The sequence below is a fragment of the Eulemur rufifrons genome, chromosome 6, assembly GCF_041146395.1.
Source record: "Eulemur rufifrons isolate Redbay chromosome 6, OSU_ERuf_1, whole genome shotgun sequence".
In the NCBI taxonomy this organism is placed as follows: domain Eukaryota; kingdom Metazoa; phylum Chordata; class Mammalia; order Primates; family Lemuridae; genus Eulemur; species Eulemur rufifrons.
Window position 1 is genome coordinate 97,926,016 of NC_090988.1, and position 19,844 is coordinate 97,945,859.

At 54.7% G+C, this 19,844-nt stretch overlaps 1 protein-coding gene and 1 non-coding gene across 5 annotated transcripts; both read right to left on the minus strand.

The window, feature by feature from the left end:
- Positions 1 to 40: 40 nt before the first annotated feature.
- Positions 41 to 18,430, minus strand: FERMT3 (FERM domain containing kindlin 3). Of its 4 annotated transcripts, none has more exons than XM_069470274.1 (15): positions 18,337 to 18,430; positions 17,600 to 17,770; positions 14,456 to 14,689; positions 14,157 to 14,273; positions 13,891 to 14,059; positions 13,590 to 13,692; positions 3,243 to 3,350; positions 2,942 to 3,076; positions 2,810 to 2,859; positions 2,579 to 2,703; positions 2,278 to 2,384; positions 1,899 to 2,132; positions 1,390 to 1,514; positions 582 to 723; positions 41 to 462 (listed from the first exon to the last, which is right to left on the minus strand). In XM_069470274.1, exons 2-15 carry the CDS (start codon positions 17,757 to 17,759, stop codon positions 283 to 285), a joined length of 1,989 nt encoding a protein of 662 aa, XP_069326375.1. In that variant the 5' UTR covers positions 17,760 to 17,770; positions 18,337 to 18,430; the 3' UTR covers positions 41 to 282. The 4 variants fall into 4 exon arrangements, with proteins under 4 accessions (XP_069326375.1, XP_069326374.1, XP_069326377.1 ...); XM_069470273.1 differs by having other exon boundaries at positions 17,600 to 17,773; XM_069470276.1 differs by lacking the exon at positions 18,337 to 18,430 and adding an exon at positions 18,166 to 18,298.
- Positions 5,694 to 5,833, minus strand: LOC138385493 (U4 spliceosomal RNA). Its single transcript, XR_011233731.1, has one exon. It is a non-coding gene; the product is annotated as a U4 spliceosomal RNA (small nuclear RNA).
- Positions 18,431 to 19,844: the final 1,414 nt, after the last annotated feature.

The window sequence follows — 19,844 nt, forward strand, 5'->3', positions numbered from 1 at the left end:
GGTGTGTGCTCAGGGACTACAGATAGGTCAGGGGTGTTGACCTCAGCCACTCAGACAAGGGAAGGGGGATGCTGCACAAGCTCAGGGCCCCTTGTCCCTAGCCTGGGTGATGGCAGAGTCTAGCACAGCCAGGTCCCTGACCTGCACAAAGCTGGTGACAGCAGGTGAATGTGCCCAGCTCAGTGCCTGCCTGGAGCAGGTATGGGGCAGTGAGTCCCAGTGAGTGTGGGCTTGGGAGTGGCCATGGCATGTGGTGAGCAGGGCAGGGCAGTCAGACAGCCCTTAGAAGGCCTCATGGCCCCCCGTGAGTTGCAGGAAGAGGTCCTCATCCAGCTCCTCCCCACGGGCACGTTCCCGAGTTGACAGGAAAATGTAGCCCCCAATGTACTCGTGCACAATGCGGCAGCTGGCAGACACACAGCTAAAGGCCACGTTGATGTGCTCATCAAACTCGATGGCCACCTGCAGGGTGGGCAGTCAGAGGGGATAAGGTGGGTGGGATAAGGGAGCAGCCCCTGCCCTGCCCTGGCTGGATCTGGCCCAGCCACCTGTCCCCATCCCTACCCTCACTCTGAGCCCACCTGCCGGATGTCCCAGTTGACATTCCACTGGCGCATGTTGCTGAAGCGCCAGGTCTTGACCACATCACCCACAGCCAAGTCGATGCGGATCAGCCGGTTGTTGGCGATGCCCAGGATTTCATCTTTCCTGCTGCCCTTGAACCTGGTCTCCAGGAGGAGAGAAAGTGAGCAAGGGCCCCACCCTGCATGGTCTGGAGCCCACCCAGAGCATGGCACTGTGCTCCGGAGCCAGCACGACGGAGTAAGAGCTGCGTCCCTTTCCCAGCTCTGCAGCTCCCAGCTGTGCAACCCTGAGCACGCCGTTTAGGTCCCCTCATCTGGAAAATGGGGGTTAATTGATATAATCACTATAACAGCATTTAGCAGCATCAGACAAACAGTCCATGCCTTTAAATAATAACTTTTTTGAGGTTTTGGTATCATCAGCATCAGCTGTTGCCTTGCTCACGTCTTTGCAGTTTGGGAATTGAAGAATCAAAGGGGGCCCCTGTCTGTAACAGCATCCACCGTTAGCCCTGTCCTGCAGACCAGCTAACGGGCCCAGAGAGTGAACAGTCCGTGGCACCGTGGGGCAGGAGCTGCGTCTCCTTTCCTGGCCTGAGCTCTGTTTCTTGTGTTTGCTGTGGGGGTGCAGAATGGGGGACCCCACGGGTGGCCCTCCGTAAGGTCTGCCCACAGAGGACAAGGGAAGGGAGGCTTTGGGGTGCCTGCCCAGGACTCACTCTTGGGATGTGGGTGTGAAGCCGCCAGGCAGCAGATGAGGGCAGAGTCAGTGCTGGGCGGGGCGGGGCGGGGCTGGGGATCGCACCTGACCATGACATAGGAGATGCCGAAGTCGGGCAAGGACTGCCAGGCCTGAATGAAGCGCAGCTGGGCCTCGGTCAGCGAGAGCTGGGCCACGTTCTGGTGGGCTTCCAGGATCCGAGGGGTGAGCTGTGGGACCACACGGGTGAGGAGCTTTCTGGCTCTCTTCCCCACCCCCAAAGTCCCTGAGACAACCCTCCCTGTCCCGCCCACCTGCCCCAGTCAGGGAGACAGGATGCTGAGCCTGGGAGGGGGCAGTGTCCCGTGCGGGGCTGTGAAAATGCAACCTCTCCCACTCAGCAAGGGTGGGCTGAGTCAGGCCCTGACGTGGATGGGGGCACTGGACCGTGACCCCTCCCAGAAGGTGGGGACCAGCCGCACAGTCTCAGGGACACAGTGGGAGAAGGAATGAGTGAGCACAGCTTTCCCGAGGAAGGCTCAGTGAAGATCCAGGGGTCAAGGGTGGCTGGGTAAATACTGTGGTCATTCCCAACCCCCTACTCCCTCTGGCACCTGCTTGGCCTTGAACTTTCGCTGGAAGCGGGGGGCAACAAGGCCATACGGGTTGAGGCCCTCGGGAGAGGCGTCAGAGCCCTGGGGGTGGTTGCCCGAGCCCCCGCCGCCTGTCCGCTGCAGGCTGAGGAAGGCCAGGATGGCCTGCACCTCGCTGGTGTAGCTGCTGTCCGCCATGGTGCGGCCCTTGGAGGCCAGTCGGCAGCCGGCCATCCAGCGGGCATACTGCTGCTCCTGGGCGGGAGGGGCAGAGGAGGGGGTGCTCGCCAAGCTCTGGTCCCCCCGCCGCCATCCTTAGTGCCCTTCAGCCCTGGTGCCAGCCCCTGCCCCAGCACCCGCCCTCATCCCTGCAGCGGCCCCCTGCCCAGCTCTCACTCACGTCCTGGCACCGCAAGTAGATCTCACTCATGCCCTCAGGTGAGGGCACTAGGAGTTTGATGCAGAACTTCTGGCCTGAGACATTGACATCAGGGACCACCTCACAGCCTGGAGGGAGAGGAAGGGGTGGGCTAGGAGGCTGGGGAGGAGGACAGCTGCCTGAGCGGTCCCTGTATGCATGCGAGCCCCACATAGACCCCTCAGGACAGAGGGCATCTTCCCTGGTCCCCAGGAAGAAGCTGAGGCTGGCCCCATAGGCCGGCCAGGTGGGCCCCCCACCAGCCCCTGCCCTGTTAACTCACCCTTGAGGTTGAGCTGCTGAATGGGGTCCCCTGGGGCCTCGTCCTGGCTCTTGTAGTAGGACAGTGTGGTCTCCTTGAACACCACCCAGTACTGGCGGTAGCCCTTCAGGGTCAGCTTCCGGGGCCTGAGGAGCAGGGGTAGGTTGGTGAAAGGCCACGCTCCTTCCTTCCTTCCCTCCCCCGCCCAGACTGGCCTCTCCAGCAGGGCTGCCAACTCTGGGCCTCACTCACCGGAAGATTCGGAGATGGTCCTTGAGCTCTGGGATGGCGGTGAGGCTGTCCTGTGGCAGGAGAGGAGTCAGAGGGATACCTGGGTCCCCGTGCTTGGCCCTGACCCTGCACCTGCTCCAAGTCCCTCCTCACCAGCACATCCGTGGGCGCCGATCCTTCCAGCTTCACCTCCAGGTTGCTCAGGGCCGCATCCAGGTCGTCCAGGCCCAGGTCTGTGCCAGCCGGTTCGCCCACCTCCCCACTCTGGGACAGCTTGTTGACGTGGTACTGGGTGGGGCACGTGGCCAGGGAAGGCTGAGTCTGGCAGCCCGGTCGCCCAACAGTGCCCCTAAGCTGAGCTGCCCCGGAGACTGGCACCACTCTGGAAGGCCCTTCCTGCCCTGGGACTGGCCCGCACCCCAGCCGCCCCAAGACGCCCAGGCCCGCCTGGCACCTGCAGGGCTGCAAACACCATCATCTCTTCCTCGGTGCAATCGATCTCCTCCAGCAGCAGGTCCCACCGAGCCTGCTCGTACAGCTGGGTCAGCCGCACAGGGTCTGTCTGCAGCCACGGGGGCGGGGAGGGGGCTGGTCAGATGCCCGCTGCCTGGACAGCACTTGCCTAGCCCCTGCAAGCCCCGGCCCTTGGCCCTGGGCAGCAGACCCCTACCCCTGCCTGTACAGCCTGCCAGCTCCCTGCTGCCCAGGCAAGTGCTGTTTTCCCGCTAAACCTTTGCTCTGTTGTACAAGTGTTTGCCTGCGCCAGCACACTGCCAGGGGCACATGAGTAAACCAATCAGTAAGTAAAGTAATTCACGAGTGTGATAAACACTATCGAGGAAATAGCTTCTACCGGGAAGCTCACTCGTGCCCTCAGTCAAGGGCACCGAAAGTTTGATGGTGACAAGAGAGAATGGAACATGGGGAAGCATTCCAGGGAGGCTTCCTTGAGGAGGTGTCATGCAGAGCGGAGAAGGAAGGATGACAACGGGCCACTAAAGGGAAGAGAGAAGGAAGAGGATTCCAGAAAGAGGAAACAGGGAGGGCAGAGACCCAAAGGGGCATCCCAGTTACCGACAGAACCAGCGCTCCCTTGAAACCCAACCAAGTTGATAGCAAGGGCATAAAGGTAAACCCAACAGGCTGAACAAGAGACAGGGCCTAAGCAGGCGACAGTGTCAACAAAAACTTGGAAGATGGAAAGCAAACCGTAAAAGGGACCTGGGTTGCAGAGAGAGCTGGGATCGCACACCTTTCCCCTTCGCCTGTTCTCTGGCAAAGCCACCAGTGAGTTTTGAGAGCAGGCAGGAAGAGCACAGATCTGCACGAAGGCATCAGCTCTCTCGGCAGCCCCTGGACAGGCCCCACGGGATGAGAGCTAAGCGTGAGAACTGTAGAAAGTCCATGAAGGAGGAGGGCCCTCCCCAGTTCCTCGCCGCCAAGTGACAGCAAGCTGGAACCTGGAGGAAGCCTGGAGACTTGCTCTCTGGGGATGCCTGAACCAGAGGTGGCCCTGCATTTGGTACCCCAGGCACAGCAGGGTAGGGGGTGGCACTGTGCTGAAAACAGGTGAAGTCTTTTTTACTTTTTATTTTTTATTAAATATAGAGACAAGGTCTCGCTCTTGTTAGGCTGGTCTTGAACTCCTGAGCTCAAGTGATCCTCCTGCCTCGGCCGCCCAGAGTGCTAGGGTTACAGGTGTGAGCCACCACGCCCGGCCCAGACAAAGTCTTTAAAGTTGGCATTCTGAAGGGTGAGACACCGCAGCCCAGCTCTTCCCACCGCGACGTTGGCAGTGAGCCTTCGATCCCCGGTGAAAGATCAGAGGGTTGGCCACTGAGAAGCTAAGCGGCCGGAGAGAAAGACCCAGAAAGAGCAGCAGCCCGACTGCATCACCCCGAGGAGGCCCCCACTACGCCCAGCCCTGCTCACACGCTCAGCTCAGCGTGTCCCGTCGGCGTCTTAGGGCTTCACTTCTAAACATGAGTGACCGCCAGGACTGCCCGCACGTGAGGACGGCTGCCGGCACCAGCCACAGAGGCCAAGGTCGAGAAAGGAAAAGCTCAGAGGAAATAAAGACAGGATGGGGGCAGAGGGGAACTTCGAACCCCAGTGGAAATCCCTGTAGAGATGACGCACTGCACCTGCAGAACAAGACCGGGATGTTGATTTTTAAAGGAACATAACTATAAAGCTATAGGAATGAAGGCTGTGTGGCGTTGGCCAAGAGAGACTAAGTGACCGACGGAAGTGAAGAGAGTTGGAGAGGGATGGTCACCTGACCTAGGACAAAGGTCACACTGCAGGTCACTGGGGAAAGGACGCTCTTTTCAATAAGAGGCACTGGGTCAACCGGACAGCTGTGGAGAAGAGCATCTACATCCCAGCACGAACAAACATGGATTCCGGAGGGACTGCAGATCCACGTGGGAAAGTTAAAAGAATACGGCTTTTGGAGAAAAACACAGGGCTGCATCTTTGTGATCTTAGAGTAGAAAAGATTTCTTAAACAAGACACAAAACGTGTTAAATCAGAAAAGAAAAAATATAAATCGGGTTATAGTAAAATTAAGAAGTGCAGAGAGAGTGAGTGGGTGAGCGAGAAAAAAAGTGCTGTTTGTCAAAAGAAACCATTAAGAGAATGAAAAGGCAAAGCTCAGAGTGGGGAAATATACTGAGAATATATTTATCTCACAAAGTGCTCATGCCCAGAATATATAAAGAAGTCCTACGAATCAATAAAGACAAACAACTCAGTGTAAAAATTGTCAAAAAACTTGAACAGAAACTTCACAAAAGAGGATATCCTAGTGGCTACTAGCCATATGAAAAATTGTTCAACTTTATTAGTCATCAGGGAAATGTTTTTTTTGGCTGTTTTTTTTTTTTTTTTTTAACTATTCAGTCCCCGTAGAGACCGTCAAAATTGCCAATGCCGACTGCATTGCAAGTCGTCATGGCGGGGTACTAGGAAAAGTTTACAATTAGCAATAATCGCGCCTCGGATAAACCTCGTTGGCTACAATACTGCCATTGCTCAAGCTTCAGGGAAAGGTAAATTAAAACTACACGAAAAAATAGATCCGTGGCTGTCTGGGGTTGGATGTGGGAGGAGGAATGATAGCAAATGTGTGATAGTGAACTTTCTGAGGCAGTGGGAACGTTCTAAAACTGGATTGTGGTGACGGTTGCCCAACTGTATAGAGTTACTAAAAATAATCAAACTTGCAGTACTTACAACGGGTGATTTTTATGGTATGTAAGTGCTATCTCAATTAAGCTATTTAAACAAACAGAACTATGTGAGATACCATTACACACCTATCAGAATTGCCACAAAAGAAAAGATAGAAAATACCAAATGTTGGTGAAGTTGTGGAACAGCTGAAATGCTCACACACTGTTGATCGGGGTGTAAAATTGGTACAACCACTTTGGAAAGCTGTGTAACCGTTACCTATGACGGCTAAACTAATGCCTGCTCCGTGACACGGCAGTTCCACCTCTGGGTACATGCCCTCCAGAAACATGTACATATGTTCACCAAAATACCTATATTGGCATGTTCATAGCAGCTCTATTCTTATTAACCCCAATATGGAAATTGTACAGTGTCCATCAACAGCAGAATGAATAAATTCATTGTAGTATATTGACATAATGAAACGTTACACTAATGAGAAAGAATTTACTACAACCTTGTGCCACATGGATGAGTCATACAAACATAATGTTGAAAGACGCAGACATAAAAGAGTATAGACTGTATGACTTCGTTATGTAAATTTCACACGGGCAAAACTAAACTCTAGTGTTAGAAGTAAAGTTAGTGGTTAGCTCCTGTGGGAGATATTGCCTGCAAGGTCTATAAAGGGGGCTTCTGTGAAACAGTAATTTTGTTGCTTGATGTGTTAGTTACAGTTGTGCATTTTTCTAAATGTATGTCATACTTAAAAACCTAAAAAGAACACTCAAAAAACAAGAGCTTTTAGAACTTAAAAATACGTGAGACCAGCCTAGGAAACATAGCAAGACCCCGTCTCTTAAAAAAAATAAGAAAAATTAGCCAGGTGTGGTGGTGCACACCTGTAGTCCCAGCTACTTGTGAGGCTGAGACAGGAGGATCCCTCAAGCTCAGGAGTTCGAGGCTGCAGTGAGCTATGATCATGCTACTGTACTCTAGCCTGGGTGACAGAGTAAGACTATGTCTCTAAAAACAAACAAACAAACAAATATATATATATACATATACAGTTGCAGAAATTAAAAATTCAATAGATATTTGGGAAAATAAGGAACTCCCCAGAAAATAGAACACAAAAAGACAAGAGCTGAAAAATAAGAAAGAAAAGAAAAATGTCTATTTCTTTCTTTGAAGAATCAATCCAGGAAGTCTAATATCTACACAACGGAGTTCCAGAAAGAAAGAACAGAAAAACAGGTGCGAGGACATTAAAGAGATTATACAGGGCATTTGTCCAGACCTGAAGGACCTGGTTTCTGACTTTAAAGGGCCCAGAAAGCACGCAAGCCAATGAGTGAAGACAGATGCATACTAGGGCATGTTGTTGAAAGATTTTTGGAACACGGGGGGATACGGAGAAGATTCTAAAAGCTTCTAGTACCTCCCCTTCCCCTTCAAGAAAAAATGAAAGGGTCACATATGGAAGGATTGAAAATAAAAATTCCCCCAGACTTCTCAAGAACAACGCTGGAAACCAGATGACAGTGGGAAGGTGGCTCCAAAACTTTGCAAGAAAATGCCTCCAACTAAGAATTCTACACCTAGCCAAACTGTCACGCAGGTGAGAGTCGAACTGCGAGCTTTTCAGACATGCAGGATTTCAAAACCATTCAGATCTCATGTACATTTTAGAGGAGGCTGTTGAAATATGAGCTCCATTAAAATGAGGGGGTCAGTGAAGGAAGAGGGACATAAGGCTCCAGGAACAAGAAGTCCAATGGAGGAATTCCCAGGAAAATAGTGAAGGGAAGTCTTGGACCACAGTCAAGAGTGTGAGCGATTCACGGTTTGGAGAGCGAAGTAACACTGATCAATATCCCAATGTGATCAAGCATTTTGAAAGGAGAGTAGTGGTTGGGGACATGGAGGGGCTCGGTGAGGGGACATCCCTCCTGATCACCGTACGACCCTCACTGGTTAGCCACAGCCCCACAGAGAGTGTCCAGGTAGCCTTTTGGGGTCCCTTTTGTCATTGTGGACAGTTAATATAAAAATAAGTAAATAAAAATACAGCAATTATGAACAATTTATAATAAAAGTTTTGACCCAAGAAAGGAAACATAATTATAGTTACACTGTAGCTTAGCTAAGAACACTATTTTTATGTGTTACTATTTACAACCATAATCACGTTGTTTTAACCAAACACTATAAATACCACTGGCTTAGAAAGATGCAAGGAAGGATGTGTTACGTGGGAGGGGAGAGAACAGAAGGCAATGAAAGCTTTTTCTTTTGTACGAAGTCAGTGGTAATGTGTGAGATGGCAAAATCGAGAAACAGACATGTAAGCATGTCGTATGGAGGTAAATACTAGAATGAAACGCTACAGTCAAAATTCACATTCTCCAGGAGCTGGAGATCTGGGATGAGGAGAGGTGGGCGGGGGACTGCTTTGTTGCTGTTACAAACTTGCTGGGACTATTTAACTCTTTAAGCCATCATATATTACCACATCTAAAAATACATTTTAATTTAAAGAGCACAAAGAGAAAAGAAAATAAAAACTCTAGAGAACAACAAAGACCACACGGGTTTTAGATCTTGGACAGCAGACTGCACACGGCGGTGACCCCTGAGGGAAGGGAAAAAGGTAAAAGATGCCCCACCTCACTGCCTGGAGAGAGTCCCCGGGCTGCAGCGCAGGGAGGGGGAACCCAGAGCCCAGAATATTCCTCCAGGTGAGCAGGTGGAGTGGAGAATTTGGGGGAGTCCAAGGCAGCGAGTTCCCAGGACGGAGCACCCGAGAGGAGAGAGCTGCGCAGAGGGAAAGCGCCGGAGATGAGCGGAGGCTTCTTCTCGGGTCTTCAGCTGAGCACTGGCCAGGATTTGTCTGTCAGGAAACGGCCCACGGCTGGAGACCAGAGCCCAGGGAAGGAGGAGGTGGAAGATTTGTCGGAGCTCATGCAAGGGTGGGAACAGTTCACGTTCCCAACAGCCGGAGTAGAGAAACCTCCCAGCTCATGGGGCATCAGAGAGAGTGCTCAGAACGAAACTGCCTCTGCAACGGGGTCAGTTAGCCCTAGATTGGGGGATGCTCTAGTCCTGCCTAATTCACGTTAAAAGCAAGTCTGGAAAGGATCAAGCTGTTTCCAAGTATCTTGACTTCATCCCCACAAGATTTAAAAATATTTGCAAGGCACGGTGGCTCATACCTGTAATCCCACTACATTGGCAGGCCAAGGTGGGAGGATTGCTTGAGGCCAGGAGTTCAAGACCAGCCTGGGCAACATAGTTTCACAAAATAAAGAAAAAACACCTTAGCCAGACATGTGGCATACACCTGCAGTCCCAGCTACTTGGGAGACTGAGGCAGGAGGATCACTTGAACCCAGGAATTTGAGGCTGCAGTGAGCTGTGATTTCACAACTGCACCCAGCCAGGAAAACAGAGCAAGACCTTGTCTCAAAAAAAAAAAAAAAAAAAAAAAAAATTAAAAGGCTCTCAAAAAAAAAAAAAATCCAGCACCCAAGAACATAAAAATTTCAGTGTCTGTCATCAAGTAAAAAATTACTAGGCATGAAAACAAACAGAGAAACACAACTCATAATGAGGAGATAGTTCATAAAAATAAATCCAGAAATGACACAGATGATAGAATTAGTGGACAAAACATGAAGAACTGTTATGACTTATAAGGATCACTTGAGCCCAGGAGTTTGAGGTTGCAGTGAGCTATTTATTATGTTGCCACTGCACTCTAGCCTGGGTGACAGAGTGAGACCTTGTCTCAAAAAAAAAAACAAAAAAAAAAAAAGAAAGAAAAGAAAAGAAAATATAGCAATAGAAACCATAAAAAATGAAACACATAGAAAAGTAAGACTAAAAAAAAAATGTACACAGCACCAGTGAGTTGTAGGACAATTTTAAGCAGTCCAATAGTCATGTAATTTGAGTACCAAAAGGGGGCAAGGGCAGAAAAAAAATTTTTAAAAAGTAATGGCCCCCAAATTTTCCAAGTTTGATGAAAACTACAAACTCCCAGATTCAAGAAGCTCAATAAATCCCAAACATAGGAAATCTGAAGCAAATCAAGGCACATGATCATCAATTTGTTTAAAACCAAAGATCAAGATGTAAAAGCAGCCAGTAAAAAAGACGGCTTGCGTGCGGACAAACAAAGAGCGACAGCAGCCCCCTCGCCGGGAGCAGCGTGAGCAAGAAGATTGCAGAGCAACACCTTTAAAGCACAAGAAAAAAGCTGTCAACCAAGAATTCTGTAGCCAGTAAAAACATCTCTCAAAATCGATGGCAAAAGAAAACTTATACAGACATACAAACGCTGGAAGAATTCATCACCAGGAGATCAGCACTGCAAGAAACATTAAAGGAAGTCCCTCAGGCAGGCAGAAAATGATCCCAGTGAGCAATCCAGCCCTCCACACAGGAATAAAGAGCACAGGAAATGGTAAGTGTAAGGGCGAATATAAAAGACTTTTTTCATATTTTAAAAATGTCTTTAAAAGGTAATTGGGGCTGGGCATGGTGGCTGATGCCCATAATCTCAGCACTTTGGGAGGCCAGGAGTTCTAGACCATCCTCAGCAACACAGCAAGACCTGCCTCTATAAGAAATTGAAAAATTAGCCCAGTGTGGTGGTGCACACCTGTAGTCCCAGCTACTTGGGAGGCTGAGGCAGGAGGATTGCTTAATCCCAGGAGTTTGAGGCTGCAGTGAGCTATGATGATGCCACTGCACTCCAGCCTGGGTGACATAAGGGAGACCCTCTCTCAGAACAAACAAACAAAAAGTGGTCACTGGCCGATGGAACTGTTCTGTATCTTGGCGACGTCAACATCAATACACTGGCTGTGATGTTACTGTTGGGGGAAACTGGGTCAAGGTGATCCAGGTGTCCAGGATCTCTGTGTATTGCTCCTTACAACTGTCTGGGAATCTACATTGTCTCAAAATAAAAGTGTAACAAAAAATAATTGACTGGTTAAAGCAAAAATGCAATGACAATGGTGACTGAACACGTACATGTGTATTCATAGCATTATTCATAGCAGCCAAAGCATGGAGAAAAAACCCAAATGTCAACAACTGATGAACGGATAAATAACACGTGGCGTGTCCATACAATGGAATATCATTCAGTAATAGAAAGGAATGAGGCACGTACACATGCCACGGCGTGCGTGAGACTTGAACCTATCGTGCTGAATGAAAGGGGCCGGTCACAAAAGCCACATGTTGCAGGATCCAGTTTATATGAAGTGTCTGGAACAGGCCAGTCCATAGAGACAGAAAGTAGATTAGCGGCTGCTGGGGGCAAAGGGGTGACTGCTGATGGGTGTGGGGGTCTGTCTAGCGCAATGAGAGTGTCGCAGAGTTCCGTGGTGACAGCTGCCCAGTTCTGCGAATACAGTAAACACCACTGCGTTGTACCCTTTGAACGGGCGCGCTGTGTGCTATGCGGATGGTTTCTCAGCAAAGCTGTCATAGTAATAGCAGCAGCGACTACGACAACGACAACGTATTGTGGCTTTGACACAGTTAGAAGAAAAGAGCACAGGGACTGGGGAGGGGAGAGGGAAGTATCTTGTTGTAAGGTCCTTAAACTTCAAGAGAAGCCGTGCGATGGTACCTGTGTGCTGTATTCCCCAAAGCCACCACTGAGCATGGAAGAAGTAGACCTAATAAGGTCATACGAGGGACATAACGTGGAATCTCCAAAAATATTCAACCCAAAGAAGGGTGGGAAGAGAGGGACAAGGGAACAGCGGAGTCCCAGGAGGGAAGCGACACAGGACACGAAAGAGCAGACAGCAGGAAGGGCTGAGCAGGGACAGAGGGGCGCCAGGCCCAAAGCAGGCCAGGCCCGCGAGCCCTGGACGGTGGGGCCCTTTTGTAGTGTCCATTCCAAGGTGGGGGAGGCCAAGGGGAGAGAGGACCTGGAGGAGGAGGCCACAGTGACCACTCGAGAGGTGCCCGGGGCTTGGACCAGGACAGATGAAGGCACAGAGAAAAATGGGTGATTCAAGATCTTCGTTGGAGGATCAACGGGACGCGATGAGGGATTGGGTGGGAGAGAAAGCGAAGGGTCCAGAGTGGCTTCAGTGCGGGGCTTTTGCAATGAATCGGCGGGAGGAGCCCCTGGACAGGCTGGGCCATCAGGAGTCTGTTTCAGGTAGAAGTTTGAGGTGCAGCCCCTGACCCGAGGCCAGGCCCTACGTCCACAGCTTAGGGGAGAGGCGTGTGGGCTGGAGCTGACGCTGGGAGACACAAAGAGCACGCAGAGGGTGTTGAAATCTACGAGACTGGCCGGGCGCGGTCGCTCACGCCTGTAATCCTAGCACTCTGGGAGGCCGAGGCGGGTGGATCGATCAAGGTCAGGAGTTCGAGACCAGCCTGAGCAAGAGCGGAACCCCGTCTCTACTAAAAATAGAAAGAAATTATCTGGCCAACTAAAATATATATATATAGAAAAAATTAGCCGGGCATGGTGGCGCATGCCTGTAGTCCCAGCTACTTGGGAGGCTGAGGCAGTAGGATCGCTTAAGCCTAGGAGTTTGAGGTTGCTGTGAGCTAGGCTGACGCCACTGCACTCTAGCCTGGGCAACAAAGCGAGACTCTGTCTCAAAAAAAAAAAAAAAAAAGAAATCTACGAGACTGGAAATTACTGGAAGAAACAGTGGAGAGAGGATGGGGGCCAGCGTGGAGCCCCGGGGCTCGGCCGCTCCAGGAGGCTGTGGAGAGGGGGGAGGTGAGGCACCTGGGCGGAGAGGCTCATGGGGAGGAGACACCTGAGCAGCAGCCCCCCACGCTGCAACGCTGCAACGGGGAAGATACTTCCAGAGGGAGGGTGGGTGGTTGTGTCTGTGCCACAAGTGGATGGGAAGGGACTGCGGGACGGCATGGAGGCGGGGTCACCTCGGCAGCTGCAGCACTTCTTGTGTGCAGATGGGGCAGAAGACACCAGAATAGCCGCAGCCGAGGGGCAAGAGGGGGTCCAGGGGTGCCCACGGAAAGCTTGCAAACAGGAGGCAGGATTCTGGGGAGCAAGTGTTCTGTAGGCAACCGTGAAGTTTTGCAGGGCAGCAGAGAGGTGGGGTCACAGATAGAGAGAGCAGCCTGTGAGCCGCTGGGGAGCTTTTGAGACGGACACAGGGAACACATGGGTCACCATCAGGGATGTAGGCAGGGAGGGAGAGTGGACGTGGCACCCTGGGGCCAGCCTGCAAAGCCTCCTTCCTTGCCTGCCCCAGTCCCTGTAGGCCCAAGTGTTGCCTCCTCCAGGAAGCCTTCCCCGAGTTTGCAGCCCGGGCCTCTCCCACCTGAGTCCCAGACTTCCCAGGGGCGCCCACTGCTGGCGCTGGCCTGTGGTCATTAGCTCCCCGACGGCTCCTTGAGAAACAGGCCCGAGACCTGTTTGTCTCTGATCTGCCCAGGGCCCAGCACTGTGTTTGTGGAGTCAGTAAACAGAGGCACAGATGAGCAAACAGGCAGATGGACAGGCCCCTACAAGTCACTAACATCCCAGAGCCCAGACCTCTGACCTGGGTGCCATGTCTATGGACCCCACACCCCCACTTCTCCCCGACCGTGGCCCACCTTGGGATCCAAGTCGAAGAAGCTGTAGTACTTAAAGCGCAGCCAGAGCATGTCCCCGGCCTTGACGCCCTGCTGCATGAGGCACCGCGACGAGTCCAGCCACCTGGGCCACAAGAGAGGCAGGAGTCAGGGCTCCGCCAGAGACACCCTGGGCTGGGGTAGGGGGCTGGGTGGGGGGTGGGGCAGGCGCACACACGGGCAAGGCCTGGAAGTACCAGGCATGGATTCAGGCTGTGCAAGGACACGGGGTGGGGGGTGGGGGGGCCCCGGGTGGAGCCCAGACACAGGGGCCGCGGCGCACCTGCTGTGCAGCTGGGTCTTGTCCACCAGGGAGCTGGGCCGCGGTAGGTGCTGCAGCAGGAGGGGGTCGGGCGGCGGCTGGGGCCGGCTCAGCATGTGGTAGCAGGCCTCGGTCTGGGCACTGTCTGAGAAGTGAGCTGGCATCCCCCGGAACAGCACAGGTGCCACGCCTGGAGTGCAGGGTGGGAGTCACCAGGCCCATCCCCAGGCCCCGGGCCCAACAGGCCTGGCCCTGCCCCGGCCCTGCCCGCCCCAGCCTGTGCTCACCCCCAGCCAGGACCACCTGGGTCAAGTCATACACCTCCTCCTCCGGCTCCTTCTCCTTCTTTTTCTTCTTCTTCTCCGGAGCCCGCAGCAGGGACAGCTCCTCAGGGTGCCGGATGCCTGAGAAGAGCTGGGGTCTCAACGAGGCTGGGGTGGAGGTCCTGCCCGGAGCCCCCCACCTCACGCAGGGTGGGAACAAGACAGCAAGGACAGTATGACAGTGGCTGGGCTGGGCAGGGCGGGGACCTGCCCCCTTGCAGCAGCCTTGGGGGCTGGCAGAGGGGCCCGGCCGGGCAACTCACTGAGGAGGCGGCAGATGGCGGCCACGGCCTGGAAGAGGGGCTTGGAGAAGCTGGCGCGGAGGCGCAGGGCGCGGCGGTTGGGCAGCCGCAGGATCACCGGCCGGTGCTGGGGCCCGAAGAAGAGGCGCGCGTCAGCCAGGATGCCGTACTTGTCCAGCGTCCAGTGCGTCTGCAGCAGCCATTGCCTTTTCTGTTCCCACCAAATGGCGTGGTCTGACCAGTCCCGCTTGCGATCTGCGGGGCAGGGTTGCGCGTCGGCCTGGCGGGCCCTGCCCGGCCTTCCTCCTGCTGCCCCCAACCCTGAGCACAAGCCCAGGATCACAGGCCTGTGCTGACCACCTCCCGCCCCGCCCAGGCCCCACGGCGCTGGCGGAATGGCGCTTCCCGGCTGGGCCCTGCTCGTCCTTCTGGGCTCAGTTGCTACATCACTTCCCAGAGGAGCCCCCCAAACCAGAGTCTGGGTGCCCAATCTCAGTGCCCCCATCTCCTGCACGCCACCACTAGGTGCCTCCTCTGTCCTGGCTTAGTGACCTCTCTCTTGCACTCCCGGGAGCTCCAGGGGGCAGAGACTATGTCTCTCTTTCTGCTGCGTGTCCTCAGGCCCTGGGACTGTGCCTGGCACGGAGCAGGAGGTTCTCTCTCAAAATTTATTGAATACTAGCTGTGTGACCTTGAGCAAGGCACTTAACCTCTCTGGGCTTCAGTTTTCTTTTCCTCATTTGTAAGACATAATAACTATCCTGACCCCGTGGACATGGAACAGTGCCTGCTGCACGGTAGGTGCAGAGTGTTTGTGGCACACCGTGCAGGCACACGACTATCCACTGGTGAACATTCGGTTAGAAATATGTCCCTTGTCAGCCAGCTAGGAACCGGGGACACAGTAATGGAAGACACAAGGTCTCCTGGCCTCTCTCCAGGAGCATGAACTGGCGGGAGATAGCGCAGGGACAAAGGGAGACTGACGGCCACTGTGGCTCGGCCCTCTGAGGTGTACAAAGCCCTGCTCCTTGGGTTCGTCCCCGTCCTCCTGGCGAGTCGTCTGATTCCCGTCCCACCTCGCACACCAGCGCTGCCAAAGCCCAGAGAAGCCTCTCCCTTTTCATCTCCTCTGACCTCCCCGGGGCTGGGCCCTCCGCTCTTGGCGTCCTCACTCTGTCCTTCGCTCTGTGCCACCCACTTCCCCTTCTTCCCTTGACTCTGCTCTTTTTTTGTCCAATTTGGTCCCCTCCCCTGACCTGCCCCTCAACCTGTCCTTTCCCGGGTTTGGTCCGGGACCCTCTTCTCCCTCCTCGGCCATGCCCTCTCCCTGGGATCTCCCAGTTCTCCAGCCTCAGTTGCCACCTCCTGCCGACCCCCAGGCGTGGCCTTCTGACCCAGACGCTGCCCAGAGCCCAGGCCAGCACCCTACGTGCCCCCGGCTGAGGCATGTCCACTGGCTTCCTTACTTTGAGAAACTTCTGTTCACCTGGCCATGTGCCCGGCACGGGGACCATACATGCAGTGACCCCCAGCCCCGGCTTTGAGGCGCTCAGCTTAAACTCGCTCTGCACAGAGGCGTCCCCTTCCCCCGCTCCAGCTCCTCCATGTCTTGGGGCTGGGTGACCAGGACTCTCCACCACGCATCCCTTTCACTTTAGTCACCACCTCCCAAACCCACCCTCCTCTCCATCCTTCCTGCCCAAACTTAGGGCCTTGCCATCTCCCCGGGACAGGGTCTCCTGCTTCTGGGCTCCCCACATGGCGGCCTTAGCACGGCAGCCTCTGCCGAAGACTTTGCTGGCTACTCTTCACGGCCAGAGCAAAGTCCCGACCCCCGGGAGGCCTTCAGGACCATGTGGAGCTGGCCAGGGACAGCCCAGCCTCATTTCTTCTCACGCCCAGGCATCCTCCCGGCCAAGAGGCTCTAATTCAGAGCACCCCCATGTCCTCACCATCACTGCCCTGCTCGCCCGACTGCAGCCACCGCTCAGGACTCATGTTAGGTGGCTTCTCCCGGGAAGTCTCCCTGTCCCGGGCCGGGGGCAGCCCTGTCTTCGGCTCCAGGCCCCAGGAAAGCTCTCCCTGTGTAGCTCAGCCCAGAGGGTCGGTCTCACCTGCCCGAGACGCTGCAGGAGGCCGGATTGGCCAGGGGCCAGCTTGGCTTAGTATCATAGATGTCTGAGCAGGAGTGGGAGGGGTGGGGACACCATCCTGCTCGCAGGGGACATAGAGCTGAAGAGACTTGCTGTGGGGGCCCAGCAGTGGGTGGAGCAGCGGTGTGCCTGTCTGTCTGACTCCATGTCAAGGGCTCTTGCATGTCCCACGTGCCCTGTCCTGGGGCCCTCAGGTCTTCACGCCCCTCTCAGACCTAGTCTGACACTCAGTCTCCTGCTTTCACAGCCTCTTTGGGCCCTGCCTCCAGAAGCTCCCTTCGCTGCCTCAGCCTGGTGGCCGGGCCATCCTGGGCCGTCCTGTCCACAGACGGACCTTTCCCCTGGGCTGCACGTGCTGCGTTGGCTGGGTCTGAGGAAGCCTCCCCACCCCCACTCCGGGCAGCCGAGGCCCCAGGCTGGGACTCACAGGCCTGCCTTCCGCTCTGGCTATCAGGGTCCTCCTGCTGCCCTCCCAGGAAGGGGCAGTCCCCACCCCCGCAGGGAAGGACGATGAGAAGCCCCCATGTCACTGGCCTCGCGACTCCCCAGGACTAATACCACAGGCTGCCCTGCTGTAACTTCCTGTTGGGGGCAGGGCCTCTCCCCCACCCCCAGGCTGGGCCTGTCACCAGCCTGCTGAGAGCTTCCGCAGGGGGATGGTGTGTGGGAGCAGGCCCCCAGGTCACCGGGAGCCCTCGGCCACCCTTCAGACCTCAGAAACATAACTTGTGCCTCACTGGGCCCAGGCAAGGCTACCCCTTCTGCCCCTGGAAGGGGATGAACAGGGGACTGTGGCCCAGTCTCATCCTTAGGGACTCAGCAGAACCAGCTGGAGTGGGAGGAAGGGAGGGAAGACAGGGGGTGGGAGGGGAAGTTGGGGAAATGTCTTTTTTGAGCCAAACGATTAAGCTGGTGCCTGAGTCACTGTGACACCATTATCGCAAGCTGCGCAGCAGGGGTGGCCCGGAAGTGCCAAGAGTTAGGCAGGTGGGGGCAGCGGGGCACTCACTGATCTCCTCCACGATCTTCAGGAGCACCCCGCCAATGTGTGACTCCCCGGTGACCCGGAGGGTGACCGACTCGACCTCGGGGTCCTCCTCTCCCACAAACACACGCAGCTCCCAGGACGAGTCGATGTAGTCCCCGGAGGCCGTCTTCATCCCCGCCATGGCTGCGGCTGCTTCTACAGAGAGGGTGGCAGGAGGCAAGGGGACAGGGCGCTGGGGGCTGAGGGGCTCCCGTGCTGGGGCAGAGGGAGCCGGGTGCCTTGCACAGCTGGGCAGGCAGGGAGCAAACCCGCAGGCCAGGATGCCCATGACAGCACATGTCATGGGGCACTGAGTTGTCCCAGGCCAACCTTCATGGGGGTTGAGCTGAAAAAGCACGCTCAGGGACCATGTTGTCAAACCCACTCCCATCCTGCAGATGGGAAGACTGAGGCCCGGTGACCAGGTGCTCTCAAGATCACCCTGCTCAATGCTAGAGCTGGGCACAAGCCCAGGGCTGCTTTCCCAGCCCACAGCTCATGCCCCAGGCCCACATGGGCAGCTGCCCACCCTGGCAATGGCTGTATACTCAGGGTAGGAAGTAATAATCCTTCCAATCCTCGCTCACAGCTCAGATCCAAACATCCCAAACCAGCCAAAACCTCTCTGGGGTGGTTGAAAGTTCAGGATGCCGCATGAGAGAGGCGTGTTGGGCAGAGGCTATAGGGTTCTTGGGTCTCAGCCCCCAGCCCCAGCTTACCTTGCCAGCAAAGGGTCGGGGGCTGCAGGTGGGCCTGGGCTACACACCTGCTGGCGCTGTGCTTCCTGCCTCTGCTTTCTCTTTGGAGCTTCCTCCAGTGGGCAGCCCTCGGCGGCCTTATCACCAGGAGGGCGGGCTCGGCCCCTCCCCAGGGCGGGCTGGCGCTGGGTGCAGGAAGCACACTGCCAGCCCGCAGAGGGTTCCAGTGAGGCCCCCGCCTTTGTCCCCAGAGAACACAGGAAGCAAAGGACTGCGGGGCTTGTGGACGTAACACCACAAAAACAGTCCCCCTTATTTGGGGGGAAGCTCAGTTCAAACTAGAGAAGCCCCGGGTTCAGTTCAAGGCAAGGTCTGCCTGTGTAGGAAACGTCTCCCATTGCCAGCCGGTCATGACGTGGGGACTTACGGCCACAGAACATCACTGGGGTGCCAGAGGGAGAGCAGAGAGCTGAAGGACTGGATCCCAGTTATGTAAGAACAAGCGCAGGCTGTCCCATCAACCAAAGATCCCTGAGGGCTCCGAGAGAAAAGAGTTCCTTTTAAAGTTGTTCCTACCCCCAAACAGAGCCATTTCCAAACTTGTCGACCTTAGAGCTGTGCAGGTGAGCCTGTGAACAGAACTGGCCCTGATCATTCACAACCTCGCTACCCCACCCCGAGGTCTCCCGGCCTCAAGCACAGCATCTCCACTCTGTCCCTCCACTAGCAACGTGTTTCCTGAGAACCCACGAGGCTCACTCCTGTCAAGTCCATGCTCAGGGTCACCTCAGAGGATCTCTGGTGGCCACCTTCCTGCCCACCACCTGCACGATGCAGCTCCAGTAGAGCTGGCAGCTGTGCACAGCAGCCAGCCTTTCCGGTGCGCACACTGGGTGCTGGAGGCAACAGAACCAGAACCCCTGTGGCTGTCTCAGCCCGGCCACCCAGATGGGGCAGGGGCCTGCCGGGGGTTCCCAGGGGAAAGCCTGGCTTATGAAACTCAGAGGCAGAGGAAGTCCAGCCAGCTGCAGTCTCAGGGGCTTCCTAGCCCAGAAAGCAGCACTCTGGGAGCAAATGAGGAAGTTTTACTCCTGCCCCAGAAGCCTCAGTGCAGGAAGAGTTTTACAAGTCTGTTGCAATCATGGAAAAGTGTAATTATTATTTATCCTTATATTTTAAGACAAGGTCTGGCTCTGTTGCCTGGATTAGAGTGCAGTGGCACCACCATAGCTCACTGCACACTCAAATTCCTCGGCTCAAGTGACCCTTCTGCCTCAGCTTCTTCAGTAGCTAGGACTATATAGATAGGCGTGTGCCACCACACCATCTAATTTTTCTATTTTTTGTGGAGATGTTGCCCAGGCTGGTCTCGAACTCCTGGGTTCAAAGGACCCTCCTGCCTAGGCCTCCCAAAGTGTTAGGATTACAGGCATGAGCCCCAACACCTGGCTGAAAAGTGTCACTAAAGCTTAGTCCTTTAAGCTCTCAGATGAGCAGTGAAACCATGATGCAACTCCTAAATCCGACAC